This window comes from Eimeria acervulina, genomic scaffold (genome assembly GCF_000499425.1).
Source record: "Eimeria acervulina Houghton genomic scaffold, Eah_scaff15, whole genome shotgun sequence".
NCBI lineage: Eukaryota > Apicomplexa > Conoidasida > Eucoccidiorida > Eimeriidae > Eimeria > Eimeria acervulina.
The window spans coordinates 60,154-86,982 of NW_013549151.1; the positions used below are offsets into that span (position 1 = coordinate 60,154).

The following is a 26,829-nucleotide window of genomic DNA, read 5'->3' on the forward strand; positions in this document are numbered from 1 at the left end:
GACCACTGTAGCATGGCCGCGCGGGGTTACCATTCCATCAACTGGCCTCACTTCCCAGGCAAACATGACCGATCCGTCGACTCTCTACCCAAGAATTAACTATCTACTTAGTCCTTAGGCCTCATCTGTATTGCCTGGCTTTTCACCCTCCTGTTGTACTCATCCCGATTTTGGCAGTATAGCATGTACGGTTCGGCTTGCGCAGGTGATTGCGGATTGGGATTGTCCAGCAGATCCTGAGAATGCCACGCTCCGCTCCACACAATGCACGTGAGGAGAGTTACTAGAGCCTAGAATGGCATCACTCCACTGAACGCTGATGGCTCGCGGAAAACAGAATTAGAAGGAAAAGGGAAATGAATTACCTGGATGCCAAGCAGGATCTGTTTGATCGTGATCGATGGCTTCCAGTCTTCATCTTCGTTTAGAATCGACAGGCAAACGGTTCCTGAGGGATAAACATTTGGGTGAAATAGGACTGGCGTAAACTTGCACTTTGGAGGCTTGCTAGGATATTCTTCGGGAAATTCCATTGTAAGACAGTATTCTCCACCTTCCCACAGACTGCCCTGCAGTCGCATGACAGAGATCGATTGCCGAAACCAAAAGTAAATGGCACAAAGCAGTGAAAGGACGACATTCGCCGTCCGGATGTTGCTCATATGTAGGGCCATTCAAGAACAGCGACCCTTTTACAGCCCTGAAGCCCTCTCACGATTGGCGGCTTCGCAACTGTTGTTCTATGAGCATCACCGCCCTCGCTGAACAAGGCCCCTAACTGTATTTCACAACTACCAGCTTTTCAGCGACTGACCTTCTTCCCTGGGACTTTGCATATCCACTTCATAATATCTTGCCCGACAGACCCATCAGCCATGGGCGCATACTTTGCGGAGAAGCCTGCTGGATGGTCTCTCCGCCAAGCTGCCCTCTCTTGTGCCAAACGCTTACGTGCAATTGAGCCGCTGCCTGCAGACGAAGATACAGATGCAGCTGATGCTGGAGGAACTGGATTGGCTGGAGCACCATTCTGTGGTCCCTGTGCAGGTTTCCCCTGCGTAGAACTCGCCGCCTCCTGTTCTGACACGTTCGCGCCTCCACTTCCAGAAGATGTTCCTGATGGCGATGCAGCTGTCCCCGTTGCCTGGGGAGATGTGTTACTCATTTTCATATGCTGTGTTGGCGCCAAAAGACAGCAGGGATGCTGAAGATCAGCAAGGTTGGATTGGGCAGCCAAGTGCGCAGTCACAGCATTCAGGAAGAGTTGTGACGACCTCAGTGACAACCTGCAATATTAATACTGATAAAGATTATTAGAATATTCATTAAAAGTGGAGCCGAAGAAGGAACGCTGTTCACCACTCCATGCAAGCTCGACACAAACGCAAGGCGCATGCGACGGGAACTGTTGCCCAAGAGCCTTCCCTGTCTAGAAGCGCTGCAGCCAACTGTTGGTGGAGTGGCCGTCTTTAACATTGTATTTACGTTTTTATAGCACAATATGCCGTCATTGTATGAACTCCTGCAGAAACCTAGAGCTGCATGTGCGCCGAAGGCAATGTGCCACACCCCTTGTTGTCGGTCGTCGGTTCGGATTGTATTGCAGTTATCTCGTTACAAGGAGGGAGGCGGCGGGGGGCCGGGGGTACTTAGAAAATAACAGGCTTGATTGGAAATCGTGTCAATGAGGCACTTTGTTTTAGATATAAACAGATGGTTGTCTAGCGACTGGGGTTCCCTACACTTGAGCCCCTGTCCGGCTGGGAAGTTCGCAGGTAGCGTGCGGAACTATGTTGGTAGTGGAAAGCTGTCGTTGCCTTTTCCGTCTCAGCATCTTCACTTTTGTGGTGGAATTAACAAATTCTTGGCCATGTAGTTGCGAAGCCAACGCTGTGTGCAACACCTTAGAAGAGGCTAGGGTCGTTCTGAGCTGCAGTACTGTCGTAACATGTGCTGTGCCTGTTGTGCTGGGAAATAGGGGACGATGCCAGCTGCTTTTCACATAACTAGCATCACGCGTGCTTCGAAGCACAGGGTAAAGGGGCTGGCGGGTCTAGAGAGCGGCAAGCCGAGGGTTGCATCACTTCCTGCGAAATTAAGACAACGAATGAGCGTATCGTTCTGCGTTCGCAATGGGAGGCGAAAAGCAGCACAGCGCTGGCGCTGTGCTGATAAAACGCCGGTCTTGGTGTATCGCCACCTCTGCCTCTGTCCGTAGAATGCCTCCTTGCCATTCCTCCTGGATGCCTCTCATCGAAGCTCTCCCCGGGACCAAAACGGGCCACGACTGCTGCTAAGTCAAATCTTCCCCCCAGTCCGCAAATCTCTAATATCGCCGCATCCTCATTATCTGGGTCGCGGCGGAAGTTACAATGCCGCCAAGTGCAGAAAAAAACCAAATTACTCAATATAATTGCATGCATCTAACTTCAGTGTGAAAAAATGCTAGAACAGAGCTCCCACAGACATACATGCAGAAAAGTACCCACACGCCAACGAAGTGATGAAAAAAAGCCCGCGACGTTGCCTGATATGGTGCTCTGCACCATTCGCGCATTAAGACTCCTTCCTATGACTGGAAGAGGAAACGGAGGTCCTCCTGCGTCAGCTTGTGCATCGCTTGATTCGACGCCCCTACGGTGCCGTCGAACACTAATTGTTTCTTTTCTTGTAGCTGAAGTATCCTCTCCTCAATTGTGTCACTGCATATAAATCTCACGCCTTTTACCGGCTTTGTCTGACCTATTCTGTGTGCCCTCTGAATGGCTTGCATTTCAGCTGCAGGGTTCCACCAAGGATCCATAAGATATATTCTACTGGCAACCTGCAGGTTCAGCCCCTCACCGCCAGCCTTTAAGCTTATGAGGATCACCCGCAAATTCGGATCGTTGTTGAATGCATACAGCACGTTGCTCCTGCGAACTCACGTGCACGCAAACATCAGCAACCCTCTCATGAATTCGCCATGATGCGATGCGGGGAAAAGAAAAAGAATTAAACAACGGGAGCATTTGGCGGGAGGAAAGGGTAGAAAGATGTAACGCGTATGTAGTGCAAAAAACAACCAAGGAATGCAGAAAACAGTAAGAACATTTACCTCGCAACGGCGGTCATCGATCCTGTAAGTTGGGCGCAGTGTATCCCTTCTCTCTTTAGTCGGAACTCAATGAGATCCAACATAGCACAAAACTGCGAAAACACGATGCTCTTAACTTGTGGGTCTTGCTCTGACTCCATGTTCAGTTCCTGCGGAGGCCAAACAGTACTTGAACGCTGCTTCTCGTACACTGATGCGCACGCTCCTTGGAGGTTTCGAGCGAGTGCGACTGGCGCTGAAAAGACCACTTGTAAAAATGGAACCATTCAGAGCCTGTACAAAAGGCAGAAGACTGATATGCCGCACCTGCACGAGAGCCTCAATCTTAGTGCTGCTTGTGAAGTTGCTAGCGCTAATTTTCCTCATTATCCCTCCCCGCCTCCCTGTGGCTTTCCTCGACGTGGCCGAGTTGGTAGCCAGTCCGGCACCATCAGAGGCTAGTGCTTCTGCGTCATCCTGCATAACAGAGTCAATAATCCTTAATGCCCCGACGGTTTCGCCATGGCCCCGCAAACGTCTAGAGCAAGCAGCCTGACGGATGAGGTAATGGCACCAGGAGACAGATTCGTTCGTGACTCAAACGGAAGAGACGGCAGGATCTAACAGAGCCACATATTTAGCATGATACAAATGCAGCAATAAACCGGTATCTGTTCGGTACCTCGGCAACGGTGTCCACCTCATCCGCATCCTGTTCATTTCCATACAGTCCCTCGCCTTGCTCGTCATGCTGCTGCTTTCTTTTCTTGCCCCTTCCCACCTTGGCATTGGATGTACTTCCTTCTGGGTTGTCTTCCAAAGAATCGCCTCCGCTTTGCTTCGACAAGTCTATTGTAAGGGGAACAAAGCAAGCCGGGCAGCCTAGTGCCGCTGGGCGGGCGGGCTGCTGATCAGCTTCTGCTGCAACTGGAGCAGACTCAATGTACTCTTGAACGCAGAGGCGGTGGAATGCATGACCGCATTTCGCCTGGGCCATGTCCTGTTCGCAAAAGAAAAACAAAGAAAGCACGATAGAGTTCTTCAGTGACCCTCCTACGCTGAGAGAGCCACCCGTGGGTAAGGCACCGTAGTCACGGACGTTTCCTTCAGCAGTAAGATCTACCGTCATGTGAAGGTAGCATGCATACGATTAGAAAAAAACAGGGCACAGCAAAACGGCAATAACCACATGTCAAGCTGGGCGAAGTCGCAACGTGCCTATCACAAGGTGAGACAGGCATGGCAAGTACTGCAGCCGCCGCAGCAGCAGCATCCACGCACCATGGCATCCATATCTTCCTGGCAAATGGTGCAGACACCAGTTTGCTGTGCGTTCCGTGAGTCAGTGGGTAAGGGCACACAACCTTCTTTGGACTGAAGAGACCCGTGAATGAGAAGATAGGGGTGGTCCACAGCTTGGCGAAGCCGCGACAACAAGTCAAAAATGTGCGCGAAGTTGTGGAGAACTGTGCCACTTTTAACATATGAGTCCTGCAGCCAACAGCGGAAAGGGGGAGAGAAATGTGACGAAAATAATGCTTTGAACTACGAGAAGCATGCCTGCACTGGCAAGCAGATGATGGAAGCATCAAACCTGTTCAACAAAAGTCCCTCCCAAAAAAACACGTTTTCATGCTGTTTCTCTTCGGGAGTGGCATAGGGGCAGAAGGCACAACACGCGAAGGAGCACCAGCACCACTATTCTGAATAGCAAGAGCAGCGATTTTGCAGCGCCAGATGAAGCAAAAGCTGCGGGGGCTTAATCCATACGAATTGCGTGGCCGTTTGCTTGAAAAGTGATTCATAGAAGTCTCTTTCCTGTGGGCTCAACGCGTCTCTCCTAATGGACACAACAAGAGGAGGGAGCTTGACGTCAGCTGCCCTCTCTACCTTTGTGCGCCGGAGCAAACAAACATCCAGCACCTGCACAACGGAAACACAGGCGTAGCGTCGCCATGCGTAGTGATGCTATGCACCACACTTGCATCTGGTGGCGTGGGTGCAAGTAGCTTGAGAGCGGGAGTAGACAACAGGCTTACTGAGGAGAACTTACCTCCTTTTTCAAGGTCTCAAGGGCCACAATCCCCTCCCCTTGGTAACCGAACTCTTTTATTGGCTTTACAACGCGGCGGCAGAAGAATGAATAGTGTGTCATCCGCGTATGGGAACACTTGTCGCAATACCTGCCAGCAGCAACAGCAGCATCCCCCGAGAAAGCAAGCATGAAAACTTGATTGGTGCCAGTGGCTCTTCCTCTGTCAACCGATAACACCAAGATCCCCCATCCTTTTTCGTAGTGTCCTCCGCATGTCTTTATCTAAAGCAGTACAAAAGCACTGTCGACTGCAGTTCGTGCGTCCGCTAGCATGTAGAGCCTCCTTACTTCCCATCTTGGAAACGGTAGTGCATCGACCTGCAGGTGCAGCCCTTCTTCGAACAGAAGTAATATGCGTAAGGGTAAAACCGCAAGAAACGTACAAGACTGTACAACTCGCCAATTCGGTTTTGAAGCGGTGTACCTGTCAAACACCACCTGCAGCCTCCCACAACAATCCGGTAGTCCGGTTCTTTCTCTTCACCACCACAGGCTAGCGCCACACTCCCCGTTTCGTTGCCGTTGCCGCAGCAGCTATTGGCCCCACTGCAACTCTCGCGGCGTGTATTTCCCACACGTTTGGAAGACCCGGCAGCTTTGGCAGTGTCTTCCTGCTCCTCGATTTCCGCACTCCCATCTGGTTTTTCCTTCCAAGACCGCTGCTGCTGTTGCATATTCTGCCGCTGGAACTGATCCACCTTGTGACGCTCATTTTCCACCTTGCGACTCGTGTGGTTGGCTTTGACTTCCTCGTCTTCGCCTTCTGTGACAGCCTGCTGCGCCGCAGCACTGTCTTCACAAGAACCCTTTGTATCTTGCTCGTCTATCTGCTTTTGCAGTACCTGTTCTCGCTGTTGCTGTAGCTGCTCCTGGCATCCTGGAACCTTGATGGTGGCGCTGCGCAGGGCAAATATGGCTTGAGCCGTGCTGCTGTTCCTCGACTTGATCCGGTGAGCTTCGTCCAACACGATTCTCTGCCAGACAACCCCGTGAAGAGGAGACTGCCGAAGGGACTCTACAAGCTCGGGATCCTCCTCCAGTCTTTCTTTTACATGCCCACCTTCCTCTCCGTCTTCCGATTCCGTGTCGCCCAATGCCTTGCCCCACAACAGCTCATCTACAGGGGTGAGAGCTGACCTCTTCGGCCGTTCCTTGCTACTGCTGCTGGGACTACGGCCTGTCCTGTCACGTCCTCTCGTGCTGTCAGCGGAGAGGATGGGAATGACGGACGATGCGTCGGAATCTGAATCAGTGAGCCCCTCATCCGAAGACGTTGCAACGAATGACTCTGAGGAACCGTCTTCTGATGAAGAAGCCGAGGGCTCATATTCCGTGCTGCTGCTCTCCCAATCGCTTTCGCTGCTGTCATCCTTTCGGCCTGCTGGTCGCCGGCTCCTAGGGTGTTTTCGCAACGCTTTTTTTGGAGGTTTCTTCGGTCGGGAGCCATCTTCGCGGATGGTCTTGCTGCCAGTCTTGGCGCTGTTCATGCTTCTTTTCTTTACCTCCGTAGCCTTGTTTTTATTCGCTTTCGGGGGATTCTTCTTTTTGGATGCAGGATGATGCCTGTCCTCCTCCGACGAGTCCGCTACGCGCCGTTGTTGCTGTGGCTTTACTGGTTTGACGTACTTGAAATGTGGCTTGCTCTTCCTGCTGCTGCTATGGCCTCCCCCATTGCTCACTGGAACTTTTGTGCCTTGATGCGCCTGATCATCGCCACTGGACTCTTCTGGTTCATGCATTACGGATGAATTCGCCCGTCGTAGCTCTCCTGTTTTTGGCTGGACTTGTGCCTGCTCGCCGGGTGACTCTGTTTCGCCGTTGCCGGCGTTATCACTGCTTGATAAGCGCGTGGGATGCTGCTCATCTTCCTTGTCTTCATCAGACGGCTCCTGCTGTGGAGTGTCCACGCAGCTTCCTTTTCTGCCAGATTTTGGCTTGCTGCTTTTGGTCGCCTTCGCGGCAGGCCCTTGCTGCTGCTGCTGCTGCTCAGAGTCCCTCCGGTCCCCACCAATCGATTCATGATGCCCACGCAAGCTAGTTGGCTGGATACTTGTCTCTTTTTTTGTTCCGTTCAAATCGCTTTCTCCTTTGACATCCGACGTGTCCTCTCTGGACAAGCTCTGCTGAAGAAGGGGCTCCAGCTGTTCAAGCAGCTGGGCCTTCGTTGACCGGGTTCCTGCGGTCCCACCAAGGGCCTTGATGAGTTCTCTCAGTTCTGCCACTTTCAGACGAGTGACTTCGGTCATGGTCAGTCCACCATCCCCTTCGGTTCCTTTGCCGTCGCAACTGTCCTTTTCCCCGCCGCTGGCCCTGCTGCTGCGAACCTCCGAAGCAGTCTTTCGTCTCTTACCCGCTGCCGATCCAGCTGGTTCGGCAGCAGCTTTCGAATTTCTGTAAGCGTGCGGACCCAGCCACGGCAGGGGCCCGACTTCCTCAGGGTTGATGTTTGCCTGCAGAAGCAGCTCCTTTAAACAGTTGGAGGGAGTGGGAACGAAAGATGCAGGCTCTGTTCGTTCTTGTGTTGCTGCCCCCTTCCTCTTCCTGTTGCTCCGCCCCTTCCCTGTTGTGGCAGATGCTGTACTTGCGTCCACATTTTCCTTGTCCTCTGCGTTGATGATGTTCAGCGAAACCATCGCCCGTTTTGTGCCTTCGTCCAGTTTACGCTCAGTCAGCCTTTGCTTGGCGGTGCGCTGGGCATCCGGCCCACAGAAATACTTCTGATGAATAAACAGTTTGTCTCGCATGAACAGCCGCCCGCAGTACTGCACGAAAGGCAACAGAACGCACAGGCAGAAACAAGGTTGTGCCCAGTGCAACCCCCACGAAGCGGACAGCGTCCATGCAGATGCGAAAACATAAAATGCGCACATGCTTACTGAGGCCGAGCCGAAATACGCCAGCAGCTAGCCGCACAAAGCATAGTACAGGAAATGGGCACGCCACACGAGAGAATATTTGCAAATACAGCTGGATGCATGCACACGTACACAATGCACGGATTAAATAAAGAAATGCGCACGAAACGCTTGATTTCGAATACCTATGGATACATGTATAGGCACTGTTAAATGAGCAAGGTTACCTTGCAGGAGAGTTTGTGTTTGTTTATTTGCTTGCGGAAGTCCTGTTCAATAGTCTGATACGTTGTCAAGACGACGTCGTACTGATGAAGTGCCGAGTGAAGGGCCCGCCTCTGGGATCCATGGTATATGAGCACCGACAGACGGCCCGGAGCCACAAATTTGTCAAGTTCACTCTTCCACTGCAACAATGCAGCTAGGGGAGTTACGATCAATGTGGAACACACGCAGGCTCTCACCAAAGGGGGCGCGGATTCTGGAATTGTTGGAAGTGGGCGGGACAGCAGTAGGGAAATAATCTGGATCGTCTTCCCCATTCCTGTAAGGCCACAGGCAAACGCGCAGATCCACACAAACCGATATTGAGCCACCCCAAACAGACAGGACAATTGTATATAATTAAAAAAGATGCAGGCACTTTCTGGCAAGTGACGTATGCCCGAATGCGGATGGACAACTGCACTTCTGGGCTTCCAGAGACAGGACGCATATATCCAATAAATGGCGCACACACATGCATGCGTTCTTGGAAAGATGCTGATCCGTCCCTAGTTCCACAGACAAAACTGCACTCTAACGTGAACAGACCCTACAACCAGTTTTGCAGGTATGATGCTTGTCCCAAATTGCGGCTGCGAGCGACCGGAAGATAGGGTGAGAATAATGGGAAACACAAGTGGCTAGGGATGCAGCGTGATTACACAAACCTGAAAGCAGTGGCACTTTCGCGCAAAACGGAAAGCGAGCTTTAAGGTGGGATGAAGGCATTACCGACGGAGCAAGGGGAACTGACAATACAGACTGCGTGTTAAGCGTCTCTCCTCACCCATTTCATCAGCTAATATGCCTCCCTTGATGTGAGAAGCTTCCTGTTGGGTAAGCCACCAAAGGCCTTCTTCTTGAAAAGGCAGAAGTGGAAGCAGTAGCCCTTCAGGCGACGCTACGCGTCCTTTAATTTCCCTCTTGGTGAGCCCAGATAACATTCCTTCGGCTGCTTCTGTGGTGGCGGCTGCCTCCTTCTGCACCTCATCCGGGAAAAAGAACTGGAGGGCCGCTGCAGCGAGGGTCCCCTGGACTTCTTCTTTCTCCGCTTGTGAGAGGCCCTCCGTCATCAAGCATAAACGGTCAAGAGAAACAATGCAGCCGGCTCTCTCTAACAAAAGACGGTCCCGCGTAGACAACACTTCTTCCCCCTTCTTCGCCTCATCTCCCTTCTTGCCCTCCAAAGCGCAGCTCGATCCACCATCACTAGACTGGTCCCTAGACTTGCTAGAGTCTTCACATGGAGTGGAAGAAGCAGACGCGCAAGAGGGGCCGCTACTTTTGCAGGCTGTAGTAGATGCAACGGTGGGGGCCTCTCTGCTACTGTCAGCTTCATCTCCTCCCTCCGCCTTCGCCAAAACCGTATTGTCCCCATGGACCCGCGCCACCCGTACTGGCTTCTCTTTTTTCAGAGGTGTTGCTTCGCTTTGGGGGGGATTCTGGGCGTTTTCGACTTTCGTGTCAGCCTTGGGTGTGTTGGCTGGCTCTGCAGGCCCTGCAGGCGCGGCTTCCAGACAGGAAAGAGAGACAACTAGATCATCTTTCAATCGTTCAATCACGTCGCCTTCTGCTTGTTCGTTCAAAATAAGGGAAAATAGTTCTCTGCTGCAGCTAAGATGCAACCAGCAGCATAGCACTTCATAGGCCCCCCGAGGGTCCGAGGTGGGGTAGCCCACGCGGAGTGCCCCCTTGGGAATGGAGCCACCACATTTTCGGCATTTGCTCTGGCCTAATGAAAAGCAAAAACACGGATTAACAGGCAAATCGACTAATACTGGGAAGAAGCACAAAAGGACGAAACAGACGCATACGGGTTTGAGCCACACACCTGCGGCGATGTGCCGTAGTTCAGTGGCAAACTGCGGTCGGCAAGTAGCATATACAAGGTACTTACACACAGAGAGGTACGACTACAGAATAAGAGAGCGGGGATAAATAGCGCACGCAGCCAAGGATGCCGCGGACAGGAACGAGGCATTAAAACAAAAAGCACAGCGCTAGCGAGGAACGTTCGGAAGGGACATGCAGGGACGAAAAGCAAGCAGCCACATGGTACCGAGACAGACAACGGAGAGGAGAGGAAATTCGCACCGGAGGAGGCCTTCTGTACCATGGCTTTTGCGCCCAGTAATTGCTTCCGCTCCCCAGGTTTGAGTTTCTTCAACAACCGTTCTGGGACCCATTGTCTTTCTTGCGGCCAGTAGAAACAATCCTCTGTTGAGGGAGTGGGAAAAGAGGCTCTAGTGATTACAATGTCGGAAAGTTCGGTGGGGATCATCCACGCCATGGTGCCGAAGAAGATGCGTATCGGCAAGGAGAGGAATCGGATAGGGACTTGAGAAAGCGGCAAGCCCTAATAAAATGGGAAAGTTAGGAAGGCCACAGAATCTCAAGCAAGCCAGTAACGGGCCCATGCAGCGTTTTAGGACAAGAAAGAAACCCAGCGGACCCGTGGGAAGAAGGCTGGAAGGTCTTTGAGGTCACGTGTGGTGAGTCTGGCATGAGCACGTGCGCGTTTAGACCTGCGAAGAACCGGAGAAGGGACCGCCAAAATATAAGTATCGTATACCAGAAAACACTTCTACGAGTGCACAAAAAACAATCTTTCGTGGCAACTCGGAATGCCAAGCGGAGGTGTGTGCTCCAGGGGGGTAGCAGCCTATCGCCCCTAATGCAATAATACGAGGGTAGATCTTGTTATATAAATTTAAAAGAAAACGCGCTCTAGAAGACAACAGAGGCGTATATTCCCAGTGCCATTTCCACGGGGCTTTTTTTGTTGTGCCAACACTAACGCGATACGGACAGCATGCAACGGCGGCTGCAGCAGCGGCGGCAGCGGCGCAGTATTCTCTCTGGTACGCAAGCAGCCAGCCGTAAACCTTTTAACCAGAATCTTCTTTATTGAATTTAGCCCAAAGACGCAGCTTCATCTCTGCCCATCTGGGGCAGCAACAGCAACAGTATCACGGACGGCAGCAACAGCTGTAGAGGAAACCTGTCCCCAGCGTATTTGAGACTTCGAATCCTGACAGCTCGCTGAGATGTCGTTTCCATTCTATGCAGAGTTCGGGGTGCGCTACCCGAAATACATTCCGCCCAAGGACCCTAGCGAGCGCCTTGTCGACCCCAAGAAAAAGCTTGCCCCTGCATGCACCACAAAGTGCAGCCGATGGGTACACGAATACGCTGTACGTACAATCTTTTTGCTTGGATGCTGTTAATGATTTCTGCCAATAAGGATATGCTGTCACTCGTGACGGAGTTGTCGATTATGTACCCAGGGGGGCACGCCGTAGTTACCTGCATTACAACATGCATCGCTTCCTTCGATGGACCGCCCAGTTTCCCTTTTGTGGCAAAAGTACCCATGATGCTTGCTTGCGCCCGAACTGTTCTGTGTGGCAAGCTCAATTTAGAATCCCACTCTAATGTGTGGTAGTCGTGTCGTATTCCGACGCCGAACAGCAGGGCAGGCATGCCGGACCTACAAACCATGGGAAGTATTTGAGTTGGTTATACTCTCTCCACACATTATTTTCTCCGCTGTTTATATCATCCTTGGTTATGGCTGCGCCGGTTGTTCGGCGTTTTGGGCTCGTGTGCCTTCCCGAAGTGGCTGCGACACATTTCTTGAAATGAGAAGCCCTGTTCTTTTCTCGCTTGATAGCTGATTTGTGCTACCGGTTGCCTGCTATCTGATGGACTTGTAGGCTTGCTGCGACCGCCTCAAGGCTCGCACTGATGGACGGGGAAACTGCGCTGGCCAGTTCGAGGAGCTACAGACCTGCGTCGACAGATGTGTAAGTGATTCCTCACAATTCTATCTTCGGTAGAACTTTGCGTCCGGAAGTGGTGTCTTGGATGCCCAAACGTAGCCGTAAAACCTCTCTTGTAGGCCTCTATGCCTAACTGTCGTCGTTCGGTGGGTATCTTCGGAAGAGCACTCTAGGTTTAAACAATTTGCCTCCTGCGTAAAACTCACCCCCAGAAATGCGCAAGCTCTCTGAGAAGGACCGTTCAATTTCCGTCTAGGCTAACGTAAAACGAGCATTTAACCTCTTTCGCAAAAGAACTGCTGTTGAACTTTCGGTCCTTTTTTTTCAGGTGGCAAAGGATCTTTTCAACTACTTGAAGTGAACAAGAATAATATCAGTGTCCGCTGCACCTCTCCCACTCCGTGCATCCCCTAGCTCCTAGCACCACTCTGACCCGCATAGCGTCATGAGATCACAGCTATGAAAGGATCCGATGGTCACACTTCGGTCTGCTGGAGGCGGTAAAATCCAGGAAGGCGCAAACAGCGCTTAAAGATTCCCCCTTCCACATTACAGTCAGGGCACACTGTAAACGGCCAGGGAGGCGGAGCCTCCCTGGCCGTTTACTTGGGCGAAGGCCTAGGCTTTCGCCCAGGCCACAACTTCCCGCAATTTAGTGAACTTACCCAAAGGCATGCGGTAGCTGTCTTTGAAGGACCGTTCAACTTTCCGTATGCGCTCCCGCAGTCGTCGTTTCCACTGCCACATGGGCAATTAAGAGTTTAGGCGGTTTGAATCCACATTTTAGCCCGTAAGTGCGTCCGCAGAAGCGTCGTGCGTACGTTAAAAATGTGGACCAATCTATGACTGGTCGTCCAATTTATAAGACAAACTCTTCATACGGCTCGAGCAATCCTAGTCACTGACGGCGCTCGAACCAACTGGGTGCTGCAGGACCTAGCTGCTGCGGCAGCGAATTGCATCACAAGGAACAAACGAGGCGCCACCCCAACGTGTGGCACACGTACAATATGCTCCCGCTGAATTATCTTAAAAAGCCTGCAGCTTCACCTCAATGTCGTTAAACGTAACAGCTCGTGGCACACTTAAAGGTAAAAGGGGTTGACAGATGCCGATCCAGCTTACAGCGCCCGGGGGAGCCGCCGCTGGAGCTGTTCTGTCAAGTACAGAAGCAACGAAAGCAATGCTACCCGAGCATATCCCGTCCCACTGAAGCAGTGTGGAAACCAGCGCAGGGCAGAGGACGGGGGTTAAGTCCACTCTATCGGTCGGCAGCGGATATCCCACTACCTACCTTGCGTACATCAAGTCCAACGCACTTAACTGGAACAGTCTCCAGTGCGACAGAAATACTCCTGTCAATGTGCGCTACGCGAGCCTACAGATCCCTGACTGCAACATGGACTACTACACACTGAACAGTAGCTGACATCGGGCGCCACGCTTTGACCGCAGTCGTTGTGATGCTGCCCCCCAATATCCTGCGAGCCTTAATTCTGAGGCAAGGAGAGGTCAAATGAAGAACCCCTCGGGCCCTCTAAACAATGAAGAGACGGCGAACTCACTGGAGCTTCTTGTCACTAGCTTCCATCTTTGGAATCGACTGAAAGAGTTTGTGAAAGGTCTGGTTGGCCATCTTGATGTATGGAGAAACAATGGGGTAAATTGTGTCATGGAACAACGATGAACAGCTGCTATACAAGAACCAACCCCAAGTCGCGACGAACACCAGGCTGGCGAAAGATAAGAAGGAAGACACATATCCGAGAGACAGCAGAGCGCAGCAGACCTTGGTGGTGAAGAAGACGTTCCTCCACAGGCAGACGTCACGACAGAACTCCAAGAACTGATTCGTCCTGTCGTATAACCGTCCCACGCAAGACTCGATGCCGGAGCGGCTGACGATTTCCCAAGGTCCCTCCTCTACAGGCGTGAGGTGCAACGCCTTAAGCAGCAACCCCAGCATGACTGGCGCTAGGCACAAGTAGCAGCACAGGGAGACCATGCTTTTCCCCATTGCAAAGACGAGGAAATAGAAGAGGTTCACGGAAACGAACAGCGCCAGGCTGTTTGCCCGCGACTCCAATCCCAGTGTCCGCGACACAATGCAGCCGCCGCACTCCTGTGAACTCCCCATTTTCTAATTTTATAAAGAAATTAAGCCACCGGGGAATGCAGGCAAGCAACAGTTCAACTGCGGTAGACTGACACCGCAATTTGGACAGCGCGCAGGTCCCCTACGTAAGACACAACAGCACAGTGGGACACTAAACACTTATTTCTGTTGTAAATAACTTAGGGCCCGAATATACGCTGCAAACCCGCAGAAACCACCGCTCGACAAAACCTATGGAAAGCAGCCAGGCGGCACCCCACGCAAAGACGAAGGTCCGGGGCTGCAGGAACACAGAAGAAAGAGGACGGCAAGGAAAGATGGGCAACTTTATGCACTTTGTGAGGAAAATTAGCAAGACCCACAACAGTTAGAAAACGCTTCATGCTCCCTGAGCCCTTCTTCGTCCCGGCGGCCTGCACAACGCACAGAAGCGCGCCTCGCGCTGCTCTCCAGAAGGGGCCCCAAGTACTGCGGACACTACCCTGTCTCTGCATGGCAACAAGGTAAAGTAGGTATGTTTATTGACTCAAACATTTTCTCCTGAACTCGCTGTGGCAACGTTGTCCAGAGATCGGCGGTCATGTACTCTATCTCGTCGGGCAGCATTCCAACATGCTACATACGCAAGGACCAACAGAGCTTGGCTGCCTGTTGCGTGATCTACTAATTTACTAAACCTTTTGCTTTTATATACCAGGATACTTCCAAGGGGATGTGCGCGAATATGTCTTGTTTTGTTCGTGGGTGATTCTTTAGCTGTCTCGCTGCAATTCACTGCTGGGGTAGCACACTATGTCTGAGATTGGTCCATGTATTTCTACTCTTTTGTAGGCTGGCCGCTGAGGGCCAGGGATGTGTTAAATAATTGCCTACTGTGTTATACCGCGCATCAAAAGGGGGGCTTGGGTGTACTTGTGTAGGGGGGATCCTCGATCTTCGCAGAGGCCCGTCGTCAGCTGCAACACCGTCACATTACTTTAAAAAATCACCCAAACCAGCTGACATCGCGTCCACTATCCAGGTGACCCGGGCACAGCTCAGGAGAGGAGCCGGCTCGCCATGAGTTGCAACGCACCCTGTTGCAACTCTTCCCGCAAGGCAACCAACCATTCACGAATGTGGAATATACCCACAAATGTGGAATATACCCCTCTTTCTAAGCATGCACGAACACTTTACACAACTGTTAAAGACTAACTTGGCCCACAGCAGCCAGCGGGCGCCCAAGTATAAATATACGTAGTAAATTCAGAAACACGATGCTCCAGCACAGAGGAAAGGCTCTGGATCTGGAAAAGCGCCCTGGGTTAGCTTTTCAGCGCTATACTGGAATGAGCACGGTGCACATTCTTCCAGCAAGACCAGGACCTTTGAAGGAGCCTTCTTTACCGTCACTTGACGCTTCTGAGCTGCATCCACTCCCTGTGACGGGCCAGCTTGGCCAGCCGCCAGAGCCTTCCACATTTCCGGGAGACTTGTGCCGGGTAGCGTACCCCGATGGTAACGAAGAACACGCCGTTGAGTCCCACGCCCGTTTTAGTCTCCTGATTGGGCCGAGAATCAGTCAGACAATTCTGTGAAGTAAGAGGCTCTCGAAGGTCTTCGCACTACGCGAATGTGCGGTGGCGTCAAGCCTAAACACGCAGTCATCCCAAATATAGCGCAAGCCCTGCTGATAAAGGATAAAGGTAGCGTTAAGATGTATGGGCAGGATCACGTGGTAAAGGGCAAATGGGAAAGTCAGAGGCTTCTGCCAGCGGATTTGCTTTTCCTTTGAAATTTGTGTGGTCTTCTGGCTGGGTTGATGTGATCCACGCCCCGCAGGAAGGGCTATTCACTCATTTCTCACCTTTCCTCAGAGTTCAACCATTGTCCTAGCCAGAATGCAGGTCATACAATGCCTGGTTAGGCTTGCTGATTCCCATCGAAAGAGTACCACTTCTCGCACTCGTACACCCTTCTTGAATGTCAAGGAGGAGAAGGCATACTGTACATGTGTTGGCAATGAAGAGCCCTTTAGGTGCAAATCAATTGACTAAACTGAGGGCGCACGCATCGTAGAGGGTCTTGGCACTCCTTGCATTCGGTGCGGCCAGCATGGGCTGAGTTCCAGCCGGGGGGCTGCAACCTAGGATTGCCCTACCAATACCAAATGGCCAAAGACCTTGTTCGACTGTTCTCGGGAAGCCCAAAAATTGTAAAAGGCAGCTGATCTTTGCGAACATTTCGGTTACTCTTCTAGGGTCCTAGGGTAAGGCTGGCGTTTCTCCCTACCTTCACTATATCGGTCGGCTCATGCAAGGCAGTTCAGCGCATCAACAAAGTGGTGTTTGCCTACTGGCAGAGTATGTCTGGCGTTGTGCAGCAACGAGTATTGTTGCATCAGGATATTGGAATTACGTCCCGGTCTCCCCCCGAGGGAGCCACAGGTCGGGGTGCCTCCGCCAAACAATCCGAGCACCCAAGCGCAATCTAATGGGGAGGAGGAGAAGCCGCATCGTTTGGCATTCCACCGCCGCGTGTCGCAACTTTGCCAGTGCAGGCAGCACCACATTGATGCATACACAAGCTCTTCTATGCGCAGGCACAACGATGAATCATGCCGCCGGTCAGTAGAGTTTTGAGCAAATGACCATTGGGTCGTGCAGTCTAGCAAAAGGGTCTCGACGTAGCGCGAGCATGTATAAGACCGTATAGTACAAAAATTTCCGCCCATATGGAATATGGCATTTCACCACATTAGTGCTGACTGCAAGACGGAGGCACGCACCTTTCCGTCTCTTCTTGTGACGTCATCCTCCACGCGTCACCACTCACTTGTTTGCCCACAGTCACACGCCTACTACTTTAGAATGCAGACTTCCAACTACTAACACATGCTAGCCAACAATATTACTGCGGGGCAAAGTTTTGCGATATATTTCCCACAAATACGTATGTTCGAGTTGTCAGCGACAGTTGCACGAAGGTACCCTCCGAAGATGTCATTAGTCTACATGAGAAAACCTGTGACGAATTCACTGAAATGGCTTTACGGTTTTGAACTATTAGAGAACGCCACTTATGGAGTTGTGACGGATGGAGTCTCCAGTCTAAAAGCTGTTCTATTGGCGTAGCAAGCTGCCTACGTTGGCCCGCAGTCAAAAATAAGGCCGACAAAAATGTAAATAGCAGGGTAAGTAGAGCGTCCTTAAGTCCCAAGGAGGCACCATCTCACACCTGCCTTCCAGACAAGCGCATACCCGCTAGCTTAATCAGCACTAAACACTGGCGTTTGCCTCCTGCCTGTCTGCCGGCCACTTTTGGAAACACTGTGATGGCAAACCTGTGTGCACCCCGACCGTCCTCGAAGCTTTTGTGGAGAACCACAAAAAGACGCAGGAGGAACGAGGAGTCAGCACATGTAGGTGCACACGCATGCTTCTGGCTTCTGTGCACCCTACAAACCTGCCCCTTCTGTCAGACCGTGGATCAGGTGCCGAGATCATCTACACCAAGCAACCAACCTGATATAATCATTCTCTTCAGAACAAGCAAAGCCACCCGTAATTGCTGCTCCTGGAGTCGCCCCTAGTGGCTGCTCTTGGCGCTGCTCTATCTGTTGCTGATGGACAAAGCCGGCAGATCCCCAGGCGTCAGCGGTTAAGCGAAGGAGACGGGAGCAACAAAGAAAATTTGGGGGGCTGCAACAGCAGGTCACCCAACAGCAGCAACGAAGCCAGCAGCAAAAGCAAGAGCATCAAGTCGGCCCACGCAATCAGAAACTCCGTTCTGTTAGAAGGAGAACCAAGCCGAAAAGCCCAGAATGGAGGAGCCTGGGGCCGAGCAGGTCTCCTGCCCGTAGATAAGCCCCCAGGATTCCGCTCTACAGAATGTCCATCACTGCTACTGCTGCTGTTTGCGACTCGGTTGCCACTGCTGGTGCCTCTGATACTGCTGGACGGTGGAACTGCTGAAGAGTTGCCAACATCGGACGGGCTTCCAACCTGAAGCAGTGACACCCCACAGCAGCTGTCATCAGCTTCGTGAACTTACCGCTCTACTAGAAGCCATACACTATTTCAGGAAAAGCAAATACACAAACGAAAGTACGTATTCGTTATGCTCTGCTTCTGTTGTAGTAAAAAAGGCCCCTCCTTGGGGTCGTCAGGGTGTCGACATATACCTGCGGGGTCAGCAGGGGCCCCTGAACAGCGTCCGCCTTCCCCGGCTGCTGTTCGCTTTGGTTCCTCGCAAGGAGCGCCTGAGCCTTCAGCTGTTCAGGCAATTCCTACGCCCACAGCATTGCAAGCCACCGCATGCTGTTCGTTGTCCATCCCCACTTCCCACCTATTAACTTTTGTGCGACATCTAGTGAAGTGCAGACTGGCTGCCTAAGCTTGCCATTAACACGGCTCCTGTTTCTCTTCACCTTTACCTATGCTACCAGCTTACTGGTAAAGTGTTGGAAGGTGCGGCGCAGCCCTCTTCAACAAGTTGCCTGTTGGGTCTTTTGCAAACTGGACACACCCAAGAGGCGCTCTCCAGCGCCATCTGTCTCCGGTCCTGATGCAGACAGTGCATGCAGAATAAGAGCATCTACAATGCCGTGCATTTATCATACGCAGACGCAGAACGAAGTGCAACGAGCAGGCGCTAACAAGCCATGAGAAAACACAAGTCTCCCTGCACGGCCTCGCTGCGATACCAACACCACACAAAGCGGTCAGCTGAAAATGACTACAGCTGAAGCCATCCCAGTGGCAGCAAGCGCTTAGGAAGGGCGCACAGCATCCTTAGCAGCACCACGTACACGGGCAGCACCCAAGCTACCAGCAGCTTCACAAGCAACAACAGCAGGAACTGTCGGCTTGAAGCGCAGCCGCCGCACGTCTCTCCACGAAAAAGGAACAGCAGCAGCGCCATACCTTCTCTGAGGCCTCTAGGGCATGAAGAGCCCCCTGAGCTGGCGTGGGGAAGAAAGCGCAGAGTGCATCAAGAAGAGTGCGAATGCCCCATGCTGGTTGCCAGAGTTCAGGATGGTGACTGCTCGCGCTCAAGCATATCTGAGCGCAGACGCGATTGGGCAATACACGGCGTACAGCCGCATGCTCGTCGATTAAGCGGCGTCAAGTCAAACAACCGCACGCGCAGCATAGAACAAGGACACCAAGCACTGCAAGAGGGTCCCATAGTCGAAGAATCAGGTAAGCAGAAAAAGCTCAAGAGGGGCTCCCCTTGGCTGCCGTCCTCCCGAACCTCTTAAGGGGGAGAGTCGGCCCGCGCATTAGCTTTTTGCTGTAACAGAGCCTGCCCCCACGAGTGAATATTTCCATACGAGACGATGGGGCGCACAACGCTCTCACCTTTTTGTTGACGTCGAATCGGCCGTTTCTTGTTAGCAGCATAAGAGATGGAGGAGCAAAGGGGTAATTCTTTGGCAACACTATACGTCCGTGGTACATACCCCCCTCAAACGGGGAGTCCGGGGGCCCTCTCAGTGTGAAATGCCACTCTCGGGGCTCCTCGAGCTGAATAGCAGCAAAACAGCACGCATCCATACACTGTGAAAAGGTTATTTCGCACTTGATGGAGGCCCCAAAGATTTTGCACTTTTCACTTGAGCCGCATCTATGCGGGGATCGGAAACCGTGTGATTGGCAACTACTCCAACGGCAAAAACTGCGATAGGAATCTCCGGATGCGCTACACTCATATAGTAGTAGCCCCACTACAGTCTTTGGGTAGGATATAGGAATTTCCGGCTGTGTAGGATCCCAACTGCAACCTGTAGATGTGACCCCCCTGTGCAGTGCAGAGATCTCACTGAAAGTGGAGCGGCTGTCCAATGAGGCGAAGCATTGCGCTGTATGTCTCTGTGCTCCCTCAGAATCCTCGCAAGGCTTTGCGCAGTCGAAGCATGCTGCGCTGCCCCAGCTCTGCTGGAGTCGTGGGCCGCCTCCATCAGCGGCTACACTGCTGCTTCAGTTGGTGTTGTTGCTGTTGATGTTGGGGTACTCTCGTCACACAGTGTAGACTCGCCCTAGATCCTGCTTCAGGCCTTTGCTATGGCTTTCTATGTTGCTGCCCTGAGGAGAGCCAAAATACGCATGCAGCACCCCACCCTGCAACAACGAAGTCCGTCATGCCGCCTGCGTCTATGTTGGCGCCACTGCTTCCCCTCTCCCAGACCACCAAGCATCGAATGGCCCAACTGTAGCTGCTAGTACTGGAATGTGCTGCAGACTGTTGTACGGTACCTACGGAATCGGAGGGCATAAGTCGCAGACGCGCATAGCCACTTCCGCAACCGCAGCCGAAGTGGGTAGTAGGGCAGCCCGACAGTTGAGTATCAGAATAGTCGACGAGTTTTGTATAACAATGCCAGAGGAGAAAAAGACTATCCTCCCAGGAGAAAAAGATTATCCTGAGCTCGAAGGGCGAAGCTAGACACTAACTAAACTGCGAATACCTTCTTGCCTCCCTGGGCGGCTACTGTCCCGGGTTCACCAAATATACTCTAGAATCCTTCGGCACCCTCTGCACTGCCATACATACTATCTCAGTACATTGACTTCCTCATTTACCACTACTCCGCACCTATGACAAACAGGTGTTCCATGATCACCAGCAACTCTAGCGACGGAAGCACAGCAGTGGCTGATCGTCAGTAACTCCAGGCCCCGAATGAGCTAGGGCTGTAGTAGGTACTGCCCTGCTTCCTCGACTTTTAGCACCCGGCACAGTCTACCGAAAAATAATACACGGTCATGGGTTAAAATGTTTCAAAGACTTGCGGGTAAGCAATCCGCGCAACCTCTCCTCACGAAGGCCGCGAGTAGTTTTGATTGTCCTTTGTCTGGTGCTTGTACCATACCCCTACATTCGGGATGGTTACTGACGACCAAGCATATGTTAGAGAACTGTCTACAGTGTTAGTGCATGCATCAAAAGGGGGCCTTGGCGGGCCTGTATGTGGAGTTGCCCTGCAACGGGAGTTCCACCGTTGCTGCCTCCGACTAGTGCTTGGAAACTTGCTTGGCATTCGTAGGCAGTCTGCGAGCAAGCCCATGTACAACAGTTGTCTACAGCGTCACTGCCGACAGCAGAAAGGGGTTTGCTAGTGCTCACATGGGAAGGTGCCTTGCAGCATCAGTTGCAATGAGTTGTGCTGACAGCAGTGTTAGGCAGCCTCTTCTGGCCCAGGCCTAGGCATTTCGGCCGCCATTCCCAGAATGTCTGGGGCTGGAGGGTAGATCATTTGCTTTTTAGGAACTTTTCCATCGAGGCTTTTGGCTGATTTGAAGTTCATGAGGGCCCTTGAGTAAGATCGTCAACTCTCGTTGCATGCAGGGGTGCACTGCAGCATCGCAGGCTGTTTCTTCACCGCCCCACCGCCAGGCCATGTGGCCTTTCTGCTCAGGAAGCGGGGAGAAGAGAGGGGTGGTCAGATGATTCGGGGAAATTCATCAAAGATTTTGGCTCTTTCTCCCCATGCGACAGTCCTCAGGTGGATTCTCGTTACAGAAGGGAGAGGCAAGCGGTGACTGCGATCCCCACTTCCATTGTAACCAGAGTCTTCTACCGTAGCCAAGGACCTTCGTCGGTTGTAGTAGTGTCGCAAAACGTCAGAAAGTATTCCCACTGGCAGCTGACCTTCCCTCCACACTCCAGGCTTGCTCGGCACAGCTGCGCAATGGCCTGAGACTGGTGCAGGGAGGAGGCAGCCTCTTATGAGTTGATGATTCCTGGATGCAACTCCTGCTGCAAGGCAACCCCACGTACAAGCACGCTCACGCCCCCCTTTGATGTGCGCACTAACACTGTATGCAATTGTGAAACCCTCACTTAGCCCTCAGTATCCAGCCCGCACGCAAGTGATAATGCAGACGCTAACCTCAGACGAGCCTTGCTGCATCTGCTCCCCCATACTCCCCTCCCCTCGTGTAAGTGGGTACTTAATGAAGGATGGTTGCACCGGAGAAGGGAAAGAAAGCCGCGAGAGGCAAATTAGACCCCAGCATAGAAGAAGTACAAGAAAATTGGCAAATGGAAATGGCGAGATCCATTTACAGTTGCAGCTGTTGTGCACTGGTGCTGCTTCCTACCTGTTCTTCTCCACGGCTGGCATTTGCAGTGCCTTGTGCATTGCTCTTCTATGTTCGCCTTGATGGAGAGCCGCGTTTAAATGCGAACACCCACGCACTATCAGAAGTATTCAGTGAAGCACGGACGATACTCAGCACCCAGTGCGCAGCATTTCCGGGTAGCTCCGAAAGGGGGACGAGCCGCCAAACTAAGAAAGAAATGAGTGTGTTGGAGGCAGTGCCGAGCTTCCCGTAGGCAGGGAGAGAAACCTGGGTCAGAACATCAAACCATTATTGCCCAACTGCACACAAATATAAAGATATGAGTTCCCATATACGCGTGACCGAGCAATAGCCTGCGAAAGATTACACGGGTACCAGCAAACCGCCGCGTTGCAGACGGCCACGCTTGTAGTCACCGTCGCTGAAATAATGACGGAGCAGACATGATCCTGGTGGAATGTTTCGCAAAATGCACCCTCATATACCCTCTCACGTTGTGTGCCTGATGTCCATTTAGTTCAATGGTTTTGTTGAAGGAGATCCCCGTTTGTTATTGCACGCGTGTTGTAGATATCAGTCGCCGCAGGCTGCTCTTCCTCGCAATGGCGTTGCTGCCGTTGTCTTTGGAAAGTTCGAAGAAGGTTCTGTAGTTCCCTAAGCCGTTTCATATACCTGCGACATATGGAATGGCCACTGCACCAGGTTTGCTGTAAATATACAATGCACGCCAGCGTGGTGGGCCGAGAACGTACAGCAAATGGCCGTATCCCACTCACGGCGAACATGTTCGGCTTCTTGCCCTCCTGTGTTCTTCGCAGAGCGTGCAAAGCCACTTTAGTCAAGCCGTCTGTAAAGTAATGGGTGAAGGCCACTTGGCGTAGATTATTGTCGGGAGTTCGTAGGAGTGGAGGAGATGGCAGTGAATCCAGGGAAGAAGTTATGTGTAGTGCGATGCGGGACGGGGGAATTTCTGGATATGTGTGCGAATATAGAGGGGTCACGGCCAGTTCCAGACAGCCTCTGTCCTTGCTTGATATAGTTCGACACCTGTATCCGGCGCATGAAGCCATAAGAAGCTGGCTGGTTGCGTGTAAGCACAAACTTTTGGACGCGGTTTGTGGCAGCGTTTACGATATCTGCACAAACAAGCTGTCCTTTTGAGTGATAGGGAGGCGATGTCAGATAACTCCGAAAAAACCTCCCGGTAGTATGATAGGAGACCGAGGAACTTCTCAATAGCTGTATTAGCGTTTAGGGGGAACTGCTCCGTTGTCACTGGTTCCTCATCGGGTCTATTTCTGTGGCCATTATACGGAACCAGTAAGAAAGTAACAGACTGCGTACAAAGCGAACACTTTTGTGCTTTTCCAGAGAACTGCTTCCCATGTAGCACGTGCGGCGCATGCCGCAGGTGTTGCCGGTTCTCCTGGACATTCTCGCTGCATCTATGAACCCTCTTCATGAATATGATGATTCAGCACTCATTGACTGGTTCTAAGAGATCAGGATCATATCGATGATGCTGAGCAGGTGCATTCACGAGCCCAAATTGCAGAAAGGTGCATTGTAGTGTGCGATTGTGGTTGTAGACAGCAGTCTGTTGCGTGCCTTCGGGATATATTGGTAGATAGGAGGACGCGCCAGCAAAGTCAAATGCTGAATAGACTCTTGGCTGAACCCTGAGAGCTGCCAAGTAATTCGTCATCTGCTTGCCGCTCGATTTTGTGTTTAAGATGCCGGGGCCGCCTTCATCTCGGGATGAATGCTTTCGGTGCAATGCGTTGGTCCTCCAGCACTTGGCTGTCCCTCTGGAGGCTCCGTATTATTTGTTATGTATGAGAAGTCTCCCTTTCAGTGTGTCCACTTCCGCTTTTCGTGCGGCGCCAACTGGATTAAATACTGCAAACGGGCGGTCTTTGTAGAACCATCACCAAGGAGTGCATGCATTTCTCCTTCGTTTCCGGTACCTCCGCTGCTGTAAGTTGAAGTCTCCTCGCCCCCTTTCTTCTTAGGACAATGACTCCAACCCTCTTATCGTAGGGGATGCAAATGCTATTAGGAGGGCAGATGGACAAAAACGCTTCTTGTTTTTCCGGGATATTGACTTCAAACGTGCTTTCTGGATGCTGCGCCCGTGCCCTCCACTGAGTTATCCATGGAATGCCTACGAATATCTTAGTAAACGGGTTCACCGTAGCTGCCGCTCATCCCGGTAGTATCGTCAGTTTTTGGGTTGAGCCTGTATTTGGAGCAGATAGTTTTGGCGACCCTCTTCTGTTTGAGATCGGTGAGGCTTCCTCACAGACACTACTCCAACTATTGGCAGGCAGGTTTCACCTCTTCGCCGTAGCGTCAGATATCGGACCCACTTCACAACCTTTGCCAAGGAGAGCTAACCAATCCGAAGCAATAGTACGAGCTCGAACGAGCACATAGTTATCTTGATCCAGCTCCAAGCGTGCCGCTCACTTCATTTGACCCCCCACTGCGCTGCGCGTTGCATGAAGGAAGGGGAATTCCCTGATCGCTTTTCCAACTCCCCTGGTAGCGCTGCTCAATTTCGTTTTTCCAGTTACTTACCTCCTCTGCTTGCAGCCTCAAATTACGTCACCTATGCGTATGCAGAGGACGCGGATGCTACATTCGGTTCGCCCTGCGGCCCTCTGAGCGGCCCATGCTCCATCTGCCGTCTAGTCTCGCTTGTTGGTCTTTTCCTCATGAGGGTTTACACCAACAGACAAAATATCCACAGGCTCTATTTCTGGGTCATTTCTAAACTCTTTCTCTTCCCGTCTGCTAGGGAGGCGAAAGCAGCGTCTTTCCTCTCTTTGATGCTTGTGTACTCCATCATCACGGCGAGTTCCACCTTTTCACGTCGTTCCCCCTCTGAAGCCCATCCTTTTACAGATTGCCTCTCTCCAGGGGACATCCTTACTACGAATCATTGATATGCGGGCTTCGACCTGACCAATGGGCTGCTGTTCACTAGGTACTGATGCATCTCAATGCATATACCTTCCCTTGGTTTTAAGCTTTCTTTATTCTGCGGTATCCTGTTCCCGTGGTGATCTGGAGATGCACTTTCATCGGAACGCACGTTGGGAAGCTTCCATGACTGGGAGGTGCTCAGGGAAAGTGGTACCTTTGTTTGTATAGAGCCACCATCGCCATGCCTCTCTTCCTGATAGAGAGGATGTCAATACCCACTGGAGCTCCTCAGGTGTAAGTTGGAGAGAGATTTACACCTCCACAACAGCGCAGAATTCTTCAACTGCCCCCGTGTTGTGGCGCCGGTCATTTTTGGACGGCCCGCAGTGGCAGAGGCATTCTTCATGAATCCTTTTCGCTGTAGAAGCATTCCAGGCTGGACTGCTTGCGAATCTTGCTCTTGTTTTCATGTGACGAGCATCCACCCGTGGACCACCTCCCGGCCAGGTAGTTTCTGACCAATCTTCACCATTCGGGTACGAAAGAGGCTGAGGCCGCGTATTTGACAGTTGTTGGAGACGGTGTAAAATATTTCCCACTCCCCTTCCCCGGGCAAAGCATAGCTGTGCCCGCCCGGCGCTACATATCAGGCTGCGCAGCTGTTGGGGATGGGGTTTGCAGCTCACGCTGGCTCTTAGTTACCATGCCGTGCTACCAAATGTAACGGCAGGCAAAGTAGTTTGAATTTACCGCTCTGGGCTGAGGACCGTCGCGAACTACAGTAGCGTCCAAATAATGAAGGAAGAGTTATCAAAAAGCAGCTGACCTCCCCTCGATGTTTCATGAGCACAACGGCAGAAAGGCCTGGGGCTAACGCGGAGAGGAGGCGGCATGTTTTGTTGCAACACATCTTGCTGCAACTCCTGCTGTAGTTCAAACCCACATAAAAGCCTACCCAACCCTCCTTTGATACATGCGCTAACCAAGTAGACAATTGTTAAACACTTAACTGGGCCTAAAGCAGAAAATTACCCGGCGAGGACTAATGCATTCACCAATTTTCGGCAGGCCATGCTACTCTTAGCTACTTTTCCCCTCACGGGAGGAAACAGATCCTGTTCACAGCCGAAGCTAACTTCTAAATTAACGCTGTTCCTCCTTCTTAGTAACTCTCCGCTATCCCGAAATGCTACGTTCATGTTCTAGCTTGTGCGTCGAGCTAGCTAAAACAATCAGGGAAGTAGTTAATGTTCCACAGACGACGGGACAGCCTGTGTGCCCTAATGGGCTGCGAACATTGCATCGTCTCTACCAACAATTTACACAGAAAAATGGAGAACGAACACCTACGCAGGCGTAGATGCGAAGCAAGCACAGACGTCATTGCCACTTTGACCTCGGAAACCCTGGTAAGATCGGTTTTGCAGGCCGACTCCGGCAGCCTACAGATGGTACTTTGTTTTCGTACTGCAGGTGCTGCTGCAAGTTGGGATGGAATATACAGCGCATGAATGCCGCATAAGCAGAGAAAGAGATAGAGTGATAGTGGCGAGCAGTTCTCCGCTTTTTTAGTTTCTGAATTGACCGCAGGACTGAAGCGCTTCACACACGACGACAAACATAATATGCACATCCAGCTTATAC

The 26,829-nt window shown here is 51.9% G+C and overlaps 5 protein-coding genes across 5 annotated transcripts; 1 reads left to right on the forward strand and 4 right to left on the reverse strand.

The window, feature by feature from the left end:
- Positions 1-107: 107 nt before the first annotated feature.
- On the reverse strand, positions 108-1,165 carry EAH_00004170 (ubiquitin-conjugating enzyme e2, putative; the record flags this gene model as incomplete). Its single annotated transcript, XM_013393472.1, has 3 exons — positions 108-236; positions 366-569; positions 815-1,165. The coding sequence occupies 3 exons, from the start codon at positions 1,163-1,165 to the stop codon at positions 108-110; spliced, it is 684 nt and encodes a 227-aa protein (XP_013248926.1).
- Positions 1,166-2,569: 1,404 nt separating this feature from the next.
- On the reverse strand, positions 2,570-10,580 carry EAH_00004180 (SNF2/RAD54 helicase family protein, putative; the record flags this gene model as incomplete). The annotated part of the gene is made up of 10 exons (XM_013393473.1): positions 2,570-2,915; positions 3,098-3,246; positions 3,759-4,076; positions 4,358-4,567; positions 4,847-4,999; positions 5,130-5,393; positions 5,555-7,933; positions 8,254-8,570; positions 9,078-10,022; positions 10,385-10,580. 10 exons carry the CDS (start codon positions 10,578-10,580, stop codon positions 2,570-2,572), a joined length of 5,277 nt encoding a protein of 1,758 aa, XP_013248927.1.
- Positions 10,581-13,193: 2,613 nt separating this feature from the next.
- EAH_00004190 (reticulon domain-containing protein, putative) lies at positions 13,194-14,209 on the reverse strand (the record flags this gene model as incomplete). Its single annotated transcript, XM_013393474.1, has 2 exons — positions 13,194-13,281; positions 13,638-14,209. The coding sequence occupies 2 exons, from the start codon at positions 14,207-14,209 to the stop codon at positions 13,194-13,196; spliced, it is 660 nt and encodes a 219-aa protein (XP_013248928.1).
- Positions 14,210-15,519: 1,310 nt separating this feature from the next.
- EAH_00004200 (hypothetical protein) lies at positions 15,520-16,400 on the forward strand (the record flags this gene model as incomplete). Its single annotated transcript, XM_013393475.1, has 2 exons — positions 15,520-15,688; positions 16,285-16,400. The coding sequence occupies 2 exons, from the start codon at positions 15,520-15,522 to the stop codon at positions 16,398-16,400; spliced, it is 285 nt and encodes a 94-aa protein (XP_013248929.1).
- A 1,423-nt stretch (positions 16,401-17,823) lies between these two features.
- Positions 17,824-20,132, reverse strand: EAH_00004210 (ubiquitin-conjugating enzyme e2, putative; the record flags this gene model as incomplete). The annotated part of the gene is made up of 6 exons (XM_013393476.1): positions 17,824-18,174; positions 18,354-18,458; positions 18,623-18,733; positions 19,096-19,233; positions 19,534-19,698; positions 19,995-20,132. 6 exons carry the CDS (start codon positions 20,130-20,132, stop codon positions 17,824-17,826), a joined length of 1,008 nt encoding a protein of 335 aa, XP_013248930.1.
- Positions 20,133-26,829: the final 6,697 nt, after the last annotated feature.